Source organism: Neoarius graeffei, chromosome 7, assembly GCF_027579695.1.
Source record: "Neoarius graeffei isolate fNeoGra1 chromosome 7, fNeoGra1.pri, whole genome shotgun sequence".
Taxonomy (NCBI): Eukaryota; Metazoa; Chordata; class Actinopteri; order Siluriformes; family Ariidae; genus Neoarius; species Neoarius graeffei.
Window position 1 is genome coordinate 44,926,923 of NC_083575.1, and position 22,109 is coordinate 44,949,031.

The 22,109-nt window shown below is 41.3% G+C and overlaps 1 protein-coding gene across 1 annotated transcript in view; it reads left to right on the plus strand.

The window, feature by feature from the left end:
- loxl3b (lysyl oxidase-like 3b) overlaps nucleotides 1-21,847 on the plus strand; it is a 38,724-nt gene extending 16,877 nt beyond the window's left edge. The window contains exons 5-14 of the mRNA XM_060925738.1: nucleotides 6,474-6,681; nucleotides 6,767-6,947; nucleotides 7,072-7,226; nucleotides 9,908-10,078; nucleotides 12,874-13,033; nucleotides 13,415-13,658; nucleotides 13,814-13,929; nucleotides 14,023-14,159; nucleotides 17,114-17,225; nucleotides 21,069-21,847. Coding sequence (XP_060781721.1) covers nucleotides 6,474-6,681; nucleotides 6,767-6,947; nucleotides 7,072-7,226; nucleotides 9,908-10,078; nucleotides 12,874-13,033; nucleotides 13,415-13,658; nucleotides 13,814-13,929; nucleotides 14,023-14,159; nucleotides 17,114-17,225; nucleotides 21,069-21,142 — 1,558 coding nt within the window. The 3' untranslated portion in view covers nucleotides 21,143-21,847. The remainder of the gene's footprint in view (nucleotides 1-6,473; nucleotides 6,682-6,766; nucleotides 6,948-7,071; nucleotides 7,227-9,907; nucleotides 10,079-12,873; nucleotides 13,034-13,414; nucleotides 13,659-13,813; nucleotides 13,930-14,022; nucleotides 14,160-17,113; nucleotides 17,226-21,068) is intronic.
- Nucleotides 21,848-22,109: the final 262 nt, after the last annotated feature.

Below are 22,109 nucleotides of genomic sequence, written 5' to 3' on the forward strand. Positions count from 1 at the left end.
TTCTCTTTAAATGATACATTTTCTCAGTTTAAACATTTGATATGTCATCTATGTTCTATTCTGAATAAAATATAGAATTTTGAAACTTCCACATCATTGCATTCCATTTTTATTTACAATTTGTACTTTGTCCCAACTTTTTTGGAATTGGGGTTGTATTAGACGAAGTGGGATACAGAGTTTATTCCTATTTCAGAGTACTGTATAAGTGAGATTGTTCATATTTGTAGGATGCACATCAGCCAAGGTAATATTACACATCCCTGTCCCTGTACAGCGCTAGCGTCAGTATCTGTATCTGTCTTTGTGTGTGTGTGTGTGTGTGTGTGTGTGTGTGTGTGTGTGTGTGTGTGTGTGTGTGTGTGTGTGTGTGTGTATCAATCCCTGCATAAAAGATCTCCTTATCTCATTCCTTGTCTCCTGCAGGCATCTCAAAAAGAGAGCCACTGAGCCAAAAGTCAAAATTAGAGTAAAAGCAAACAGGTACCATCTCAGGGGGAGAAACGGCAGTGCTCTCCCCCTAGAGGTCTATAGAGCACTGGGTCTTGTAGAGACTCTTCTGTAGCGGTGATAGTCACTTTCTAACTAACAAGTAACTTTGCTTCCAGGTAAACCTTGTTTTCAATGAATTGCTTAATTATCTGATGGATAATTGAGGATAATTCAGGTGCTTAAGCATGCCTGATTGCCTTTTACCGTCTCTTACAGCAATAATACGGTTGTCTCTCGAGTCACATTTTTTGGAATAATGACCTTCTCATATTTCATTGTAAATGTGAAGAGCTGCAACCACTTTAATAATGGTTATCTTTGGCACCTGTTTAATGTTATATTTGGTTGTGTTTAATTGATTTGCCTCAAAAATGAGTAAGAAAGGTTACAATAATAGTAGGTGTTATCAAATAAACAGAGCCAAGCACTTACAGTACGTACATAATTCATGTTTATAGTAAGATGCATGCAAAAATAATATACCTACAGTACATAGACCTATCTATAGATCTCAAGTATCCTAGCAAGCTAGTAACCTTCTGGTCGCTTAGTAAGAGACACTAAGAAGTTCTTGAAACTATGAGGACAAAGAGTTTGCCTCTCGTACACATTTTGTAAGGAATGTAAATGGAATATCAGTTTTATTTGAAATTTTTTGTGGTGATTTTCCCAAAGATTCTGATTTCAGATCTCTCTTATAGTATAATTGAGTACTGGCTAAAGTATGAACAGCATAGGCTCTGACCACTATTTGTAAAGTTTTATATCTAATTTTCTTCTCTTTATACATACAATGTCAGGTATGCTGCACCTAACAGGCTTCAACAATTAAATCTTTATCTTTGATCAAGAAATAAATAAAATAAAATAAAAAGTGTGTAATTTACTTATTTGTATAATGTAGTTTGAGGAAAAACTGCCACAGAATGCTAAATAACATAAATATATTAAACAATAGTTTTATGCTGGAGCGCTCATTTTAGTGGCATTGTTCAGGTTTTAAAATGAGGTTATAAAGTACCATCTATCCATCCATTATCTGTAGCCGCTTATCCTGTGCAGGGTCGCAGGCAAGCTGGAGCCTATCCCAACTGACTATGAGCGAGAGGCGGGGTACACCTTGGACAAGTTGCCAGGTTATTGCAGGGCTGACACACAGAGACAAACAACCATTCACGCTCACATTCACACCTACGGTCAATTTAGAGCCACCAGTTAGCCTAACCTGCATGTCTTTGGACTGTGGGGGAAACCGGAGCACCCGGAGGAAACCCACGGGGACACGGGGAGAACATGCAAACTCCACACAGAAAGGCCCCTGCCAGCCACTGGGCTCGAACCCAGAACTTTTTTGTTGTGAAGCAACAGTGCTAACCACTACACCACCGTGCCGCCCGGTTATAAAGTATTACTGTTTAAACGTGTACCTCATTTTATGCCTTTCTACTATTCCTCAGTCTTTAGGCGTTTAAGAATTTACCAACATGAAAATGCTAAAATTATCTCATCTCATCTCATTATCTCTAGCCGCTTTATCCTTCTACAGGGTCGCAGGCAAGCTGGAGCCTATCCCAGCTGACTACGGGCGAAAGGCGGGGTACACCCTGGACAAGTCGCCAGGTCATCACAGGGCTGACACATAGACACAGACAACCATTCACACTCACATTCACACCTACGCTCAATTTAGAGTCATCAGTTAACCTAACCTGCATGTCTTTGGACTGTGGGGGAAACCGGAGCACCCGGAGGAAACCCACGCGGACACGGGGAGAACATGCAAACTCCGCACAGAAAGGCCCTCGCCGGCCCCGGGGCTCGAACCCAGGACCTTCTTGCTGTGAGGCGACAGCGCTAACCACTACACCACCGTGCCGCCGAAAATGCTAAAATTGCAACAAATAATTTAAACTGGTAAAATAACATGAAACAATAAGTTGTGAACTGTATATTGCAATGTGTAGCTCAGTATGTTTAATATAGAGTGTAGTGCCTGATAAAATACCTTATGAGCACATTGAACAATTTGTAGAGTATGAGTCATTTGTAGGCGGCACGGTGGTGTAGCGGTTAGAGCTTTTGCCTCACAGCAAGAAGGTCCAGGTTCGAGCCCCGTGGCCGGCGAGGGCCTTTCTGTGCGGAGTTTGCATGTTCTCCCCGTGTCCGCGTGGGTTTCCTCCGGTTTCCCCCACAGTCCAAAGACATGCAGGTTAGGTTAACTGGTGACTCTAAATTGACCGTAGGTGTGAATGTGAGTGTGAATGGTTGTCTGTGTCTATGTGTCAGCCCTGTGATGACCTGGTGACTTGTCCAGGGTGTACCCCGCCTTTCGCCCGTAGTCAGCTGGGATAGGCTCCAGCTTGCCTGCGACCCTGTAGAAGAAGAAACCTTTATTTGTCACATGCACACTTCAAGCACAGTGAAATTCATCCTCTGCATTTAACCCATCTGAAGCAGTGAACACATGCACACACTCAGAGCAGTGGGCAGCCACACCAGAGCGCCCAGGGAGCAGTCAGGGGTCAGGTACCTTGCTCAAGGGCACCTCAGCCCAAGGCTGCCCCACGTCAACCTAACTGCATGTCTTTGGACTGTGGGGGAAACCGGAGCACCCGGAGGAAACCCACGCAGACACGGGGAGAACATCTAAACTCCATACAGAAAGGCCCTCGCCGGCCGCTGGGTTCAAACCCGGAACCTTCTTGCTGTGAGGTGACCGTGCTAACCACTACACCACCAAACAGGATAAAGCGGCTAGAGATGATGAGATGAGATGAGATGAGATGAGATGAGATGAGATGAGATGAGATGAGATGAGATGAGATGAGATGAGAACCCCTTCAGTGCCCTTGGACGAGTCACGTACATCATGAAATCTTTTACCACAGTGCCTTATGACGTACGCTACTCGTCATAAACACCTCCTTTTATGTACCTTACATGGCACATTACTTTTACTTCACAGTGGTACATATGAATTACAATCAATGCCTAAAACATTCTTCTGTCATAAGGCACAGCGGTAAAAGATTTCATGACATACGTGACTCGTCCAAGGGCATTGAAAGGGGTAAAAAAGTGTTTAAAATTGTTTATTTTAAATTCTTCAAAGTAGCCCCTGTTTACCTTGATGGCGCTTTGCACACTATTGGCATAATCTTAACCAGCTTCATGAGGTAGTCACCTGGAATGCTTTTCAATTAACAGGTGCCTCATCAAAAGTTAATTAGTGCAATTTCTTGCCTTCTTAATGTGTGTGTGATCAAACAGTAAATAGTAAATAATAAAAATACAGTAAATAGTCCGATTCCACAACTGTAGTAATCCATATTATGTCAACAGTGCTCAACTAAGTAAAGAGAAACGACATCGATCATTACTTTAAGACATGACGTGTGTTTTAATTAATAAAAATAAAGAAAAACTATTTAATTAGTTGACGTGTTCAAACTTTTGTCTGGTACTCTAAGTGCTGGTTCATGAAAATCCAAGGTACTGAGAAGCACCAATGTACTGAACGGCTAAAGAGAAGGACTCGTATAGTACACTGATCACAAAGGAAAACAGAGAAAGTTGTTTTGGCCTGGTGGTTATAGTGAGAGAGAGAGAGAGTAAAAAATAGAGGAGAATGACAGAGTAGGAATGCAGAAAATGGCACAGGAATCACTGATCCATATTGAATGCCTTCCCATCTGTTTGTTCTTTTACCATGATTCAAAACTGTGCCTCTGAGTAAAAATTAGTGGAAAGAGAGCGATACAGAAAGAGGGCATTCTGGGTCACTCAGCACATCATCATAAAGCAATTCACTTATTGCTACTACTTACTAACAATCCTAATAACACTTTCTGCTAAAGATACCACTGTTACTCACAATCCATAATGCTGAAGTGTCTTTCACTGATTTTTCCAATGTAAGAACCTAAGCAATGGGAATGGTGGATAAGCAAAAAAGATCATTAAATATGTATCTACAATGTGTCTGTTACTATAAGATATTATATACTATGGTGGTACATGTAACTGCTACCAGTTTCAAAAGCTGCCTGTGTTTGTATCTGTTTTCATAATTGTTTTCTGCATATGTACTATCCCATGTTCACCTTATGATACACTGCATGACCAAAAGTATGTGGTCACCTGACTATCACATCCATTTATTGGCTTTCCCCAAACTGTTGTCTCAAAGTTTGAATTACACAAGTGCACAATTGTCTAGAATGCTATAGAATTACAATTTCCCCTCACTGGAAATAAGAGGCCCAAACATGATCCAGCATGACAATGTCCCTGAAAAAATGTCCATAAAAACATCGTGTGCCAAGGTTAATGTTGAAGAACTTGAGTGTCCTGCACACAACTCTGACCTCAGATCCAGCTGATCATTTTTGTGATAAACTGGAATGCCAATTGCAATCCAGGCCTCCTCACCCAACAGCAGCGCTGGAGCTCACTAATGCTCTTGTGGCCAAACGGGGAAATCTCCACAGCCACACTCCCAATTCCAGTGGAAATCCCTCCTAGAAGTGTTAAGAGAGTTTATTATAACACTAAAGTGGCGACTAAATCTGGAATGGGATGTCATATGGGTATAAATGGTGAGGTGTCCACATACTTTTGGCCATATAGTGTAAACTCACTATAGATGCAGAAATGTATCATTTTTAAACCACCTTTCCCATGCATTCATAATATATGTGTATGTGCATATTCATGTTAGATTTATAGTGGAAATGTAAATGTTTTTCAGACTTAACTGATGTTTGCATTGCAGGCAAGAAGCCAAAGCTAAAGCTATCACTAAAGCTAGGTCTAAGTCTAAACCTGGCAACTCGGCCACAGCCAAAAGGTAACCTTGGTAAAAGAAAAAAAAAATGGGGGAAATTAACCATGATCAACCTTTTTGCAGCTGCTGAGAATGTGTACAGATGTTTGAATGTTGGTTTCCACCAAACGTTTAAGTTGTTTGTTTAAATGCTTTGTGTCTTTATCCATTAGAACACTTTTCTACAGGGTGTTTCCAAAAATTTGATATAATTTCACAATCTAATAACTTTGCCAATTCTTGTTCATCCATCCATCCATGACCTGTAGCCACTTATCCTGTTCTACAGGGTCGCAGGCAAGCTGGAGCCTATCCCAGCTGACTACGGGCGAAAGGCGGGGTACACCCTGGACAAGTTGCCAGGTCATCACAGGGCTGACACAGAGACACAGACAACTATTCACACTCACATTCACACCTACGGTCAATTTAGAGCCACCAATTAGCCTAACCTGCATGTCTTTGGACTGTGGGGGAAACCGGAGCACCCGGAGGAAACTCACACGGACACCATGCAAACTCCGCACAGAAAAGCCCTCGCCGGCTGCTGGGCTCGAACCCAGGACCTTCTTGCTGTGAGGCAACAGTGCTAACCACTACACCACCGTGCCGCCCCAAGTCTCGTTCAATTGACCTCAAATTTTAACCGCATGTGTGGAAACAGGTCAAAATTTTGTTTAATGTTTTTTGTTTTTATCTTTTTAGGTACAGAAATGCCATTCACTGGAAAAAAAAGGCGTTGTGTGTGTTAGAGTACGCTCGAACACAGTCGAACAAGACTGTGCAGCGTACATTTATGAGAGAAAAAATTTCAAAGAGGAAGGCTGTCTCTGTGTGTCTGTGTCTCAGGCGGCGCAAATATTGAAAATTTGTGAAATCGTTCATGGAATCCACATACCTTTTGAATTTCTCATTCAAATTTTGAGGAATAAATCTTATATTGCTCAAGATAAAGCCTGTTCAATTTCATTTGCCTAGACTATGTAGTTTCTGGGATATTTACATCTCAAATAATATAAAATTTTTTTGAAACACCCTGTATATTTAGATCTTGTGTTTTCAGGTCTCATCTAAATTGTGATCATTCTAACAGTGTGAGAGGAGCAGGATCCCTTTCATACCCACACCTGTCCATCTTTATCCATCTCTGTCTTAGACTGTATGCAGCCCGGCAGAAGAATTACTTCCTGGTTCACTCTGTGGCATGTTTAGGCACAGAGATTCACCTAGCTGCCTGTCCTCTGGAGTTCAGCCAGGCCAATGCTACTGAAAGCTGCCCAGATGGCATGCCTGCTGTCGTCAGCTGTGTCCCTGGACCAGAGTATACCCAAAACCGTGCCATGAAGAAAAAACTCAAATCCTCGGTAATATGCTGTGTGTAATAACCCAGATTTTTACTTCTATTTTAGCCTGCAGGACTATTCTTATTAATTGTTCTCTCCCATGCAGAGTACAGTGCGCCTGAAAGGTGGAGCAAAGCCAGGAGAGGGCCGTGTGGAGGTGCTGAAAGGCAGTGAGTGGGGGACGGTGTGTGATGATCGCTGGAACATACAGTCTGCCAGCGTGGTGTGCAGAGAACTGGGCTATGGCTCTGCTAAAGAGGCCCTTACTGGAGCTCGCATGGGACAAGGTGTGATGGAGGAACAGAGATACCCCAAGCACATTCGTGAAAATGTAATCTAAATCTTTCCTGTACGTATGTTCACATAATGTTTCTGTGACTCTGGCTGTATTTGTGTGTGTGTGTGTTGCAGGCATAGGTCCGATATACATGAATGAGGTCCAGTGCACAGGTCATGAGCGTTCTTTATGGAACTGCCTCTATAAGAACATTACTGATGAAGACTGCAAGCACACAGAGGATGCTGCAGTCCGATGTAACATGCCATACATGGGCTTTGAGAAAACGGTCAGAGACGCCCTTCTTTCACACACACATAAACACTAGGGGTGTAACGATACACTCTGGTCGCGATTCGATTCATGATATACGATACTGACTTTGTGATTCATTTTAATTGGAAATGGAGCTCCAGTCGGATAAAATGTCTGACTTCTGCGGCCCCTTTCTCGGGCACTGATTGCAGAAGTGTGGGGCTGATGTCATTTGAAAGATACTGAAGAGCTCGTTTTAACCATTACAATGTGGATCTAAAACCGTATAATCTATAAGGCTTGTCGGTCGTGGTGATCCGGAGCAATCTCTATTTTAACATCTATGGGTTGTGCAGAGGCGGCACAGTGGTGTAGTGATTAGCACTATCGCCTCACAGCAAGAAGGTCCTGGGTTCGCGGCCAGCAAGGGCCTTTACGTATGTATGGAGTTTGCATGCTCTCCCTGTGTCTGTGTGGGTTTCCTCCGGGTGCTCCAGTTTCCCCCAAAGGCATGCAGGGTAGGTTAATTGATGGCTCTAAACTGACCATAGGTGTGAATGAGAGTGTGAATGGTTGGTTGTTTGTCTCTGTGTCAGCCCTGTGATGACCTGGCGACTTGTCCAGGGTGTACCCCACCTCTCGCCCATAGTCAGCTGGGATAGGCTCCAGCTTGCCCGCGACCCTGTAGAACAGGATAAGCGGCTACAGATAATGGATGGATGGACAATATGAGTCTCACATTTCTACAACAAATATCATCACAATTTTGCACTGCAATGCCATGTCATGATGTATCGTTACACTCCTCCTAATAAACACTACTGAATGCGCATAAGGCAGAGTGATGTCATCAGGTGTAGAGTTCTGTTTGTGTTATCCTCTATGTTTTAGTTGTGACAAATTATTTTTAAAGAGTTATTGTCTCATTTTTCTGCTCCTTGTATCGTTGCTTTATTGCTACTTCTGTTTTTGAGGGTGTCATGAACAGATGTGTAGAATGAATCTTTGGCAGTGATGCAGTGATACTGTAATGCAGTCAAGAGCTTTTCTCTCATCAGAAAGGAATGTCCTGGTGCTTCCACCAACAGAACATATCTTCACTAAGCATCAGCTGTATCATTTTAATCAGGCTGTTTCTGTGGCCTGATTAATACTTTGATACACTTTTATTATTATTATAAGATTTAAATTTGCAACTGAAGCATTGCAGAATGGCCTTGTATTTCATACAAATTTGGTTTACATAATTAAACAGAGTTCTATCCTGCTGTAAGAAGTTCTGCAAGACATAAGATATGATACCTGATAAGCTACAGTATGCTCTTATGGGTAATGTACTGCTAAAATACCTATAACCATTAGAAACAACTTGTTCAGTGTGATACTGAGCACTATAATATTGACATGAATTTTACAATTGTGTAAAATTATGTCAAAACTTTGCTTGCTGTAATAGACATGATACAGTTATCACCAGGGCTTGAACTAAACGTTGTGGTGGTTACTTGCAAACAGACAAAATTTTCTTGCTTTTGTTAGTCTTAACAAAACCTACTCATGACCTTAAAAAAGCTACTCATGACCTATCCGTCACTTTTTGTTGAATTTTTGGTAAATACACTGTTTTTCCCCTGTGCTTGCTGTTCTGTCACTGTTAAACAATATTACTATTGTTTTTCCAGCCAAGCTTCTGGAGAGGGTTGGTAAACTGTCCGGAAAACAGAATTTACACATCTGGCTATGAAATAGATGAGCAAGACAATGCTCAAACTGATAAAAGTGAAGAATATGTGCATGCACAAGGAGACAAACAATAATTGGTGCATACACACACACGTGCACGTTTGTTTCACTATCCCTGTAAGGACCTTCCATTGACATAATTATTATTGCAGTTAATTAATGCTGTGCCTGCATCTCAACCTAACCTTAACCTCAGTAACGAAAAGGCAACTTTTTGGCTTTATTTATTTTAATTTTTGTTTAAAAAACATAGCAGCAGTTTCCCTATGAGGGACCACCCAGATGTCCCTACAAGGTCGAAATTGTCAGATTTTACTATCCTTGTGGGGACATCCACACACAGTTGCCTATCCATCCATCCATTATCTCTAGCCGCTTTATCCTGTTCTACAGGATCGCGGGCAAGCTGGAGCCTATCCCAGCTGACTACGGGCGAAAGGCGGGGTACACCCTGGACAAGTCGCCAGGTCATCACAGGGCTGACACATAGACACAGACAACCATTCACACTCACATTCACACCTACGGTCAATTTAGAGTCACCAGTTAACCTAACCTGCATGTCTTTGGACTGTGGGGGAAACCGGAGCACCCGGAGGAAACCCACGCGGACACGGGGAGAACATGCAAACTCTATGCAGAAAGGCCCTCATCGGCCACTGGGCTCGAACCCAGGACCTTCTTGCTGTGAGGTGACAGTGCTAACTACTACACCACCATTGTCGCCTACCAATTAGAAATTTCTATCCTAATTTGGCAGGTGAGCAAAGCTTAAATTTCAAGCCCTGTTATTTTTAAGCCCTAATGAAAATAAATGCATATTAAGTTACATTCAGTCTGCTAGCATACATTACCCATAGTGCATCTGCATTTCCAAAGTCTTTCCTAACCCTCCTTCCTGTATGGCTGTGCTTCTGTAGAGGAAGTTGACCCCTTCCTGCTTGTTTTCTCCTTGGGCTCTTTCCTGATCAGGTGCGTATCACGGGCGGCCGTACACGCTACGAGGGTCGTGTGGAAGTGTTGCGCACCAGCGCTAATGGAACGCAACACTGGGGTCTGATCTGTGGAGAAGGCTGGGGTACCAAAGAGGCCATGGTGGTGTGCAGACAGCTGGGCCTTGGATACTCCAACCACGGCCTGCAAGTAGGACACTACCACTAACAGTGGCTCCTATTGTCTACTGTCTGCTTTGCCTACACCTTTTCCTGAGATCCATCAGTCACTGATGCTTAACATATTACAAATCACTGCATTACACTGACAGTAACACATAGAGAAGAGAAGGGCAGATTATAGGTAGTGCAGGAACAGATGGGAAAGGTTGTGTTACTGTGTGATGTAAAAACGTTGTGAGTGTATGTAATGACGTGCTGTAGGCTGTGTGTACAGGTGCGGCTGGTGGGTGGGCGGTCGGAGTATGAAGGGAGAGTGGAGGTTTGGGTGGGTCAGCGCTGGGGCAGTGTGTGCAGTGAGGGCTGGACCACCAAAGAGGCTATGGTGGCTTGCAGACAGCTAGGGCTGGGTTTCAGCATGCATGCTATTACTGTGAGTACACACACACACACACACACACACACAAAGTTTCCTACTCATAAAATGCAGTGATCCACATAGTAGAAATGATTAGTGGTTCTCGTCTACAACCCCGATTCCAAAAAAGTTGGGACAAAGTACAAATTGTAAATAAAAACGGAATGCAATGATGTGGAAGTTTCAAAATTCCATATTTTATTCAGAATAGAACATAGATGACATATCAAATGTTTAAACTGAGAAAATATATCATTTAAAGAGAAAAATTAGGTGATTTTAAATTTCATGACAACAACACATCTCAAAAAAGTTGGGACAAGGCCATGTTTACCACTGTGAGACATCCCCTTTTCTCTTTACAACAGTCTGTAAACGTCTGGGGACTGAGGAGACAAGTTGCTCAAGTTTAGGGATAGGAATGTTAACGCATTCTTGTCTAATGTAGGATTCTAGTTGCTCAACTGTCTTAGGTCTTTTTTGTCGCATCTTCCGTTTTATGATGCGCCAAATGTTTTCTATGGGTGAAAGATCTGGACTGCAGGCTGGCCAGTTCAGTACCCGGACCCTTCTTCTACACAGCCATGCTGCTGTAATTGATGCAGTATGTGGTTTGGCATTGTCATGTTGGAAAATGCAAGGTCTTCCCTGAAAGAGACGTCGTCTGGATGGGAGCATATGTTGCTCTAGAACCTGGATATACTTTTCAGCATTGATAGTGTCTTTCCAGATGTGTAAGCTGCCCATGCCACACGCACTAATGCAACCCCATACCATCAGAGATGCAGGCTTCTGAACTGAGCGCTGATAAGAACTTGGGTCGTCCTTCTCCTCTTTAGTCCGAATGACACGGCGTCACTGATTTCCATAAAGAACTTCAAATTTTGATTCGTCTGACCACAGAACAGTTTTCCACTTTGCCACAGTCCATTTTAAATGAGCCTTGGCCCAGAGAAGACGTCTGCGCTTCTGGATCATGTTTAGATACGGCTTCTTCTTTGAACTATAGAGTTTTAGCTGGCAACGGCGGATGGCACGGTGAATTGTGTTCAGAGATGATGTTCTCTGGAAATATTCCTGAGCCCATTTTGTGATTTCCAATACAGAAGCATGCCTGTATGTGATGCAGTGCCGTCTAAGGGCCTGAAGATCACGGGCACCCAGTATGGTTTTCCGGCCTTGACCCTTACGCACAGAGATTCTTCCAGATTCTCTGAATCTTTTGATGATATTAGGCACTGTAGATGATGATATGTTCAAAGTCTTTGCAATTTTACACTGTCGAACGCCTTTCTGATATTGCTCCACTATTTGTCGGCGCAGAATTAGGGGGATTGGTGATCCTCTTCCCATCTTTACTTCTGAGAGCCGCTGCCACTCCAGGATGCTCTTTTTATACCCAGTCATGTTAATGACCTATTGCCAATTGACCTAATGAGTTGCAATTTGGTCCTCCAGCTGTTCCTTTTTTGTACCTTTAACTTTTCCAGCCTCTTATTGCCCCGTCCCAACTTTTTTGAGATGTGTTGCTGTAATGAAATTTCAAATGAGCCAATATTTGGCATGAAATTTCAAAATGTCTCACTTTCGACATTTGATATGTTGTCTATGTTCTATTGTGAATACAATATCAGTTTTTAAGATTTGTAAATTATTGCATTCCGTTTTTATTTACAATTCGTACTTTGTCCCAGGGCGGCACGGTGGTGTAGTGGTTAGCGCTGTCGCCTCACAGCAAGAAGGTCCTGGGTTCGAGCCCCGGGGCCGGCGAGGGCCTTTCTGTGTGGAGTTTGCATGTTCTCCCCGTGTCCGCGTGGGTTTCCTCCGGGTGCTCCGGTTTCCCCCACAGTCCAAAGACATGCAGGTTAGGTTAACTGGTGACTCTAAATTGACCGTAGGTGTGAATGTGAGTGTGAATGGTTGTCTGTGTCTGTGTCAGCCCTGTGATGACCTGGCGACTTGTCCAGGGTGTACCCCGCCTTTCGCCCGTAGTCAGCTGGGATAGGCTCCAGCTTGCCTGCGACCCTGTAGAAGGATAAAGCGGCTACAGATAATGAGATGAGATGAGACTTTGTCCCAACTTTTTTGGAATCGGGGCTGTACATTTAAAATGATTACACCACTTTTTGCCGAACGGTTTTTGTTGAACACACAAATGCGTAGTACACAGAGCCCCGAGTGCAGATATTAAGTTGTTCTGTGATCTGCTCTACTGCTGAAATTACACTCAGCAAAATTCAATAGTATCAGACAGGAAGTGCACATTTACAGTATATGTTCTTTGACTAAAAGTAACCTGGTTCAGTATTTTCTGTCCTTCCCACCTTCACACACACAAAATATTGATTTCCATTCAGTCCTCAAGACATCAGCAGTACAATGTTTGTGTTTGCGTGGTGGCTGTTAAGGAAACGTGGTACTGGGATGGCAGTAACGTGACTAACATGGTGATGAGCGGTGTGAAGTGTACAGGAGACGAACTGGCCCTCAGCCAGTGCCAGCGACACAAAACCGTCACCTGCCAGAAAACAGCCACACGGTTTGCTGCAGGAGTTATCTGCTCAGAGAGTGAGTGACCGTAAAAATACAGGGGGGTTTGTGTGAAAATTAATTTGTGCAAAATTAAATGTGGGTGGCAATATATATATATATATATATATATATATATATTTTTTTTTTTTTTTTTTTTTCTCTGTGCACAATGCTGCCAGTATATTAAAAGGTATGACAGATGGTGGCTGCACAGATCAAAAATAAAATTATGAAGATCCAGGTCTATGGTAATAGGCTGTTGACTTACAACATTTGGCATTTTATCGAAAACTGAGTATAAAATAAATCAAATGACTGGGTGAAAAAATCACATGATATAATTATGTCAGAGTTTGTGCTTATTTTTTTGGTCAGTATGATGAATATCTATGTGGTGGTGTGTATCTGTTTTCTCAGCTGCATCCGACCTGGTTCTAAACGCATCTCTGGTGCAGCAGACGGCATATATCGAGGACCGTCCACTGCACATGCTGTACTGCGCTGCAGAGGAGGACTGTCTGTCTAAAAGTGCTGCGAAAGTTAACTGGCCCTACGGCCACCGACGCCTTCTTCGATTCTCCTCGCAGATCCACAACATTGGTCGTGCTGACTTCAGGCCTAAAGCTGGACGCCACTCCTGGGTCTGGCACGCATGCCATGGGTAACTATAGCTGTGTGGTGTTTTGGTATTCTGGGGTTGGAGGGAGGTGGTAATTTGAACACATAGTGTAGTAAAGAAAGCATTTAGTATTCTAGGTTCATGCACATGCATTATAGAAGAAAAGGCATAATGTGTGTTACTGTGTGGTTCTGTAGGCATTATCATAGCATGGATATCTTCACACACTATGACTTGCTGAGTGTCAATGGCTCCAAGGTGGCAGAGGGACATAAAGCTAGCTTTTGTCTAGAAGACAGCGACTGTCAGGAGGGTCAGACGCACACAAATATATATACTGTATATAGAAATTTCAGCTTGTATGACTGTTATCTAGATGAGACACTGGTTTGTGTTAATATTGCAGGTGTTTCCAAGCGTTATGAATGTGCTAATTTTGGAGAGCAGGGCATCACAGTAGGATGCTGGGATCTGTACCGGCATGATATCGACTGCCAGTGGATTGACATCACTGATGTCAAACCAGGAAATTACATCATGCAGGTCAATCCTTATGCTTTGGAAAAGTGCATGGGGTGTTTATTATTATTATTATTATTATTATCATACTTGCCAACTTTTCAAAATTTTCATGGGGGAAAAAAGTGCGTGAACGACATTTTCAATTGGACGAGGGTATGATGCGTGGTTGAAACAATAAAAACAGTGGATCCCAATTAATTGCAAACCATTTGAAATGTATACGATTAAAGAGTTTTTGAATTGTTGATATTGTTCTATCAATTACCTACTCTAGGTTATGGGATTCATGTATCAGGCATGAGAGAGCTCAGAGTGAAAAATCTGAAATAATACTCTTGTCTTGAATTTTAATATATATAATAACAATGAAAGGGAAGTCTTAAATCAGATTTTTAGGTGAAAAATCTCATGCCTGAATATTATGGAATCAATTTTGTGCCAAAATGTTCATACAATACTTTTGAAATATCAAACAAAAACGACAAATCAAAATACAAAAACAAAATAAAAGTCAATTTTTTTTTAGGCTGGCAAACAAATTATTCGTGTAATCGTGCAAAATATCAGTCTATTACTCTTCAGAAACCTTTTATTTTTGTTCCGCGTCTTTCTCAGTTTTGTTTGACGTAATTTATTTTGGTTGCGATTCCAGCTTTCTCGTTTGCGCTCCCTGACTTTCTGCTTGCGGTTTTGGCACAAACCTCACGTGTGGGCGGGCTGTCCGGGAATGCATTCCCATTGGCTAACTTGTGTTTGACTGACAGCTACGCTCAGCCATTCCCTACTCGGATTCTGGCGGACTGTTTGACGAGTGACCGATCCATTGACGGTAAACAAGGATCGAGTGGACTTCAGTGGCGACTATGATATTGAATTAATTCAACAAAGTGTAAATTCAATATCATAGTCGCCACTGAAGTCCACTCGATCCTTGTTTACCGTCAATGGATCGGTCACTCGTCAAACAGTCCGCCAGAATCCGAGTAGGGAATGGCTGAGCGTAGCTGTCAGTCAAACACAAGTTAGCCAATGGGAATGCATTCCTGGACAGCCCGCCCACACGTGAAGTTTGTGCCAAAACCGCAAGCAGAAAGTCCGGGAGCGCAAACGAGAAAGCTGGAATCGCAACCAAAATAAATTACGTCAAACAAAACTGAGAAAGACGCGGAACAAAAATAAAAGGTTTCTGAAGAGTAATAGACTGATATTTTGCACGATTACACGAATAATTTGTTTGCCAGCCTAAAAAAATTGACTTTTATTTTGTTTTTGTATTTTGATTTGTCGTTTTTGTTTGATATTTCAAAAGTATTGTATGAACATTTTGGCACAAAATTGATTCCATAGAATATTGTATCCATACAGAGACCCACAGAAAATACCACAAGTGATGCTTTAGAAGAATGTTTATAATTTCTTAAAATAGTCACAGTGAATGAAAGTATTATTGGATTGCATCAAATGTGTTTTCCTTCTGTAAGCTCATGTAAAAATACAGAGAACTATAATATCATATATAAACTACATTTTAATAAGATTTGACCAAAATAGTAACAACTCAATTAAATAAATGCTGCACTGTCTTAGTACGACTAAAATGCTCACTAAACACTTTCCAACAGAATGTTTAAAAAGCACTAGAAATCCTATCAAAATCCTGTCGGAATGCATCAGAGGAATTTGCTCATTTGCGAACTTTGAAAGTTTTCAAACTAAATTTAAAAATGGCACTATAAATACTACCATACTATCAAAACATACTCCACAAAGAAATTCACTCGAATGCAAAATTTTAGTGCGACCAAAATACACTCACTAATAATCTTTCACTTAAAACCTCAAAACTCGATCAAAATCAATCACTTTCCAGATAATTCACTTGTAAACTTTCACTTAAAACTTTCAAACATAAATTCAAAATAGCATTAAGACACGACCACACTATTCAAATACACTCACCAAACAAATTCTCTGTCATGCAAAATTTCACTAAACACTTTAGAAGTTGTACAGTTTGTTTCTGAAATAGAATGGAAGACCAGTTTAATTTCACACTCAAATGTCCATTATATTCTGATTTAAGGTATCTTTACCTTAAAATGTGTAACTGGCTGGTCGAACATTTGCTTATCCATGGAAATTCATTCTCCCATGCAACCTGGTATTTGCATTCATATTTTTGCCGTTTGGTATTGGGTTTAGTGGCCATGATGAATGACCGCTTGTGAAAAACGTCGGACAGCCTGGGTGAATCCTACATTATGAAAGTGACTGTTGTTCTGTTCGTTGATTGGTTAAAAATCAGTTGACGTCAGCAGTGTTTCTCATACGATGCTGATTGGACATAATCAGGAGTATTTTTAACTTGGCGGTAGGGATTTCCCAAAACGGGAGATTATCCAGTTTTTAACAAATACGAGCGGGAGGCGGGGGCTAAAATCAGGAGCCTCCCGCCAAAATCGGGAGGGTTGGCAAGTATGTATGTATGTATGTATTATTATTATTATTATTATTATTATTATTATTATTATTATGTCCTTTGCCATTGCAAATAATGAAATATACAATTGTGTGCTGTGTGCATCCTGACCAGTCTTAGATTTTTTCATGTATTTATGTGCGGGATTTTTGGGGATCGTATAATTTAAAAAAAAAAAACTCAAAATAAAGCTGACCAATATCACAGTGAGCTTCATGAAATTTTGATTTTTAGAAAAGTTTGACTTAATTCTTATTTATATTTTCAACATTTATTTTTGGATTTTTGATGTTTGCTTTTGAAGATTGTAATGTTGTCCTGTCCCCCCGGCAAAAGTAGTTAAATACATTAATTATTAATTATATGAAAGTATTTTTCCTTTCACAAACTCTTACACTGAGAAACATTTGTTTATTCCGAGCTAATATCTAAGCAGGATGTCCGACATCAGGGAATGAATCTGTGATGTTTGTGTTCTGTGTTGTTGCAATTTCAGGTTGTGATAAATCCTAATTTCGAGGTGTCTGAGAGTGATTACACAAATAATGCCATGAAATGCAACTGCAAATATGATGGCCACAGGATCTGGTTTCACAACTGTCATTCCGGTGAGAGTTTTTTCCTCATAGCTTTGTACTCAAACCCACAATGCTCCAGCCATTCATGATGTAAATTAAAAAAGGTTATATTTGTTTTGTCTGTGATGACCTGGCGACTTGTCCAGGGTGTACCCCGCCTTTCGCCCGTAGTCAGCTGGGATAGGCTCCAGCTTGCCTGCGACCCTGTAGAACAGGATAAAGCAGCTACAGATAATGAGATGAAATGAGATGTTTGTTTTGTACAGCTTAAAGGAACAGTCCACCGTACTTCCATAATGAAATATGCTCTTATCTGAATTGAGACGAGCTGCTCCGTACCTCTCCGAGCTTTGCGCGACCTCCCAGTCAGTCAGACGCGCTGTCACTCCTGTTAGCAATGTAGCTAGGCTCAGTATGGCCAATGGTATTTTTTGGGGCTGTAGTTAGATGCAACCAAACTCTTCGGCGTTTTTCCTGTTTACATAGGTTTATATGACCAGTGATATGAAACAAGTTCAGTTACACCTTCTGCACGCTTCGACAGCGCATTGATATCTGAGCTCCGTATCAATGCGCTGCCGAAGCGCGCAGAAGGTGTTAGTACGCCTGTCATTATAGTGCGGACTTTCCATAGCATAGAAAATCGCCACGTTTCGATTTGTGTAACTGAACTTGTTTCATATCACTGGTCATATAAACCTATGTAAACAGGAAAAACGCGGAAGAGTTTGGTCGCATCTAACTACAGCCCCAAAAAATACCGTTGGCCATGCTGAGCCTAGCTACATTGCTAACAGGAGTGACAGCGCGTCTGACTGACTGGGAGGTCGCGCAAAGCTCGGAGAGGTACGGAGCAGCTCGTCTCAATTCAGATAAGAGCATATTTCATTATGGAAGTACGGTGGACTGTTCCTTTAAAACAAAGCAGTCTTATCCCAGAAATACACAGTATGATTTAACCTTGATTTGAAACTGGGTAATGTTGATCAATTTTCAGAATCAGGCCAGATTTTTGACTTCAGAATTTTTCGCCAGCCATCTTGCAGTTTGAGCAGTCTCACAATCTGATTTCACACACATGCAAAGTGATTTGAGGTTGGGTCAAACTGACTGAACTGAGAATTACTACACATTATGAAAAGTATGTTTAACAAGATAAAAGACCTAAGGACTCAAAAAACAAGCCAAGTTAAGTTTTGTTTTTTTATTTACAAATACCTTATTATCTTATCTCTAGCCACTTTATCCTGTTCTACAGGGTCGCAAGCAAGCTGGAGCCTATCCCAGCTGACTACGGGCGAAAGGCAGGGTACACCCTGGACAAGTCGCCAGGTCATCACAGGGCTGACACATAGACACAGACAACCATTCACACTCACATTCACACCTACGGTCAATTTAGAGTCACCAGTTAACCTAACCTGCATGTCTTTGGACTGTGGGGGAAACCGGAGCACCCGGAGGAAACCCACGCGGACACGGGGAGAACATGCAAACTCCACACAGAAAGGCCCTCGCCGGCTACGGGGCTCGAACCCGGACCTTCTTGCTGTGAGGTGACAGCGCTAACCACTACACCACCGTGCCGCCCGCAAACACCTTATTATCCTTCTAATATTCGCTGGAACACTATTCCAGAGTTCAGAAGCAGTATGATAAAAATATATTCTCTTGAGTTATGTAAACAGTAGACCAGTTTAATAAACAGCCATTGTAGCTTGAATTCAAAACATGCGCTCTGACTTTTTTTTTTTTTTGAAAGTTAGGATGTGGGCTTCTGCAAACTGAACAAGCTGAAGCTAACTTTGATGCAGCAAATGACCAGCACCACTTTTCAATAGTCCAATCTAGGAGTAATGAAAGCATGCACTAGCTTGTTAGCATCATGTAGGGTTAGCATACATCTTGTATTAGCATAGATGATATATTCTGTCTTGGTTTTAGAGACGTTACTTACATGTTAATCTAGGAATCATATTTAGAGTTACACAAAGGCCCAAGCTTGTGCTTTCACATAGCTGTCAATCTCAGCGACCTTCCTGCAGGGAGACTTTTTATCTCTCAGGGAAAGGAAGTTTCTGGTCTTTCAAGCTTTTATGTCTTTTCGTTTTCCATTTTGTTTTGAATTATGTTGGGCGTGGAGGCCTGGGGAGCATTTGGTGTTCCAGTTTATCCACTTCATGCAGTTTTTCCTCTCCAACATCAACAAAACAAACCATAAGTTTGCTTTGTGCACAGGGACATTGTCATACTGGAACAGGTTTGGGTCTTTTCGTTCCAGTGAAGGGAAATTGTAATGCTACAGCACACAAAGACGTTCTAAACAATTGTGTCCTTCCAACTTTAGGGAAAGCCCACATACTCTATGGGAGTGATGGTCAGGCATCCACATACTTTTGGAAATATAGTGTATGTATCATCAGTACAGCGATAAAAGCCAGCATTATTTTTACGAATGACATGTCCAAATGATCCTGGTAAGAACTTATCTGTCTAAAGCCTCTCCATTAAAACATGGTCAATAGTGTCAAATGCTGCATTTTAATCCAGCACTATTGAAACAGAACATATCCAAGATCCAAGTGATGCAGGAGGTCATTTATCCAGCACTGATTCTGTACTATGATGCTTCTGGAAGTCATGCTGCTAATTATTCATGATGCTGATTATTCCTACTGAGAAAAGAACGGAGCTTTCTTGAGAAATGGTTTAACAGCTGCTGTCTTTAAAAAAAAAATGAAGCGTAGGTAGAGGTCATTTCCATTCGTGTCAGTAACTACAAGGTCAATGTGAGCAGTTGACAGGGTGAACATCCACTTATTCTGATTTATGTACTCTTATCTACTGGATTACAACATATACAGTACTGTACAAAAGTCTTAGGCACCTTATTATTATTTTTTTTAGTACAAACTTTGTTATAGACTTGTATTTTATGACTTCTACATTATGGAACCAGTACAAAACACTTTAGATTTCCAAACATTAGTTTTCCAGCATAGAATTAAACGTTACAGAAAAATGTTTGTATGTCAGTAAAGAAAGCAGCAGATTACATAAGAGACCACTTTTCAGATTAAAAAAGAAAACATAATGAAGGGGCAGCACGGTGGTGTAGTGGTTAGCGCTGTCGCCTCACAGCAAGAAGGTCCGGGTTCGAGCCCCGTGGCTGGCGAGGGCCTTTCTGTGTGGAGTTTGCATGTTCTCCCTGTGTCCGCGTGGGTTTCCTCCGGGTGCTCCGGTTTCCCCCACAGTCCAAAGACATGCAGGTTAGGTTAACTGGTGGCTCTAAATTGACCGTAGGTGTGAATGGTTGTCTGTATCTATGTGTCAGCCCTGTGATGACCTGGCGACTTGTCCAGGGTGTACCCCGCCTTTCGCCCGTAGTCAGCTGGGATAGGCTCCAGCTTGCCTGCGACCCTGTAGAAGGATAAAGCGGCTAGAGATAATGAGATGAGATGAGACATAATGAAGGCTGCTGCTGGGTTTTGCTGCAAAAATAAGAAGGAAGTGTGACAGTCAAAGTGTCCAGAAGATCTGTGGCCGATTCTGTAGGATGCTCAGTAAAAACCTACAGCTCATTTCCTTATAAAACTGCACTAACTGTACCGGAGATTGCCCTTTTTTTTTTTTTTAAAGCAAAGTCATCACACCAAGCACTGACTTTTTTTTCACGCATTACTGCTTCCTGATCTTTGGGGTTTTTTTTATGTAGAAACATTTAATTTCATTATTTTGGACAGCATCTTTGCGCTACAGCATTTCACTGGATGTGCCTAAGACTTTTGCACAGTACTGTATTTGTACAGCGTGAGCATGAAAAGAATGCTGACAGTTGGCTGAACTGACTGTTTTGTCTCTGTGTCTTGACAGGTGATGCTTTCAGTGAGGAGGCAGAAAGGAAGTTTGAGAAATACCCAGGACAGCTCAATAATGAGATCTCCTAATCCATATCAGCTGATCATCTCATACGTTTTACCTTTTAATTTGGACCAGCTCATATACAGTATATTACCCAGGTTACAGAGTAAGGATCTTTCTTACTTTTTTCATGTTCACACTCAAGGAACAGGCAAGGTCTTTCAGAAGGAATGCCAAAGGAAATCCCAGTAATCACATCCATGGTGTTAGGATGGCAAGGTCATTAGTGCTGAGAGTCACAAAGGTTCAAATCCTGAGCTTGTTAAGTAGTGCTTTATCAAAACAATAATAACTCAGTTATCATACATGTACCTCATTTTTAGGTAACAACCTGGGCATTCGTTTCTCAGATATAATAAATCACCAGAACATATCCAAATCTAGTGATTCAGAGTGTATTCACGCCACAGGCATAGTTTAAGTTTATGGTGCTACGTGTTGACTGCCGAACAGTATTTTTTTAATAGCATATTACACACACAAAAAAAAAAAATCAAACTGTGACAGTTGTCTTCTACTTGAATAATGTTTTTATATCAGGAGTAATTCAGCTGAAACAGATTTATTTCATATGAATGCAAGTTTCCTATTCATCAAAATATTACATAAACGAACAGTATCTTAGAAAATATTTCCCATAATTTCATTCTTATTGAGTGCCTTACTGAGACTGACCCTATCAAAGTAATGAATGTTTTTTGTTTGTTTTTTTTAAACCAAGTTTTATTAAATATTTTTAGGCCAATTTCTGTGTTTAAAATGATATACATCATGTACTTTTCTGCGGGTATTGTAAAATTGTTACATATTCATGTTATATTTTTTAAACAAAAACTTATTTATACTTCAAACTAAAGGAACCATACAAGATTGGGTTTTTTTTTTTCTTACTTTTAATTATACGTGCCTAAGTAGATTGTTTAATTTATGGAATTTTGCTGATTGACATTTCACACAAGCTGCTTTTGTGAAAATATTCCTCGGAGTAGACTG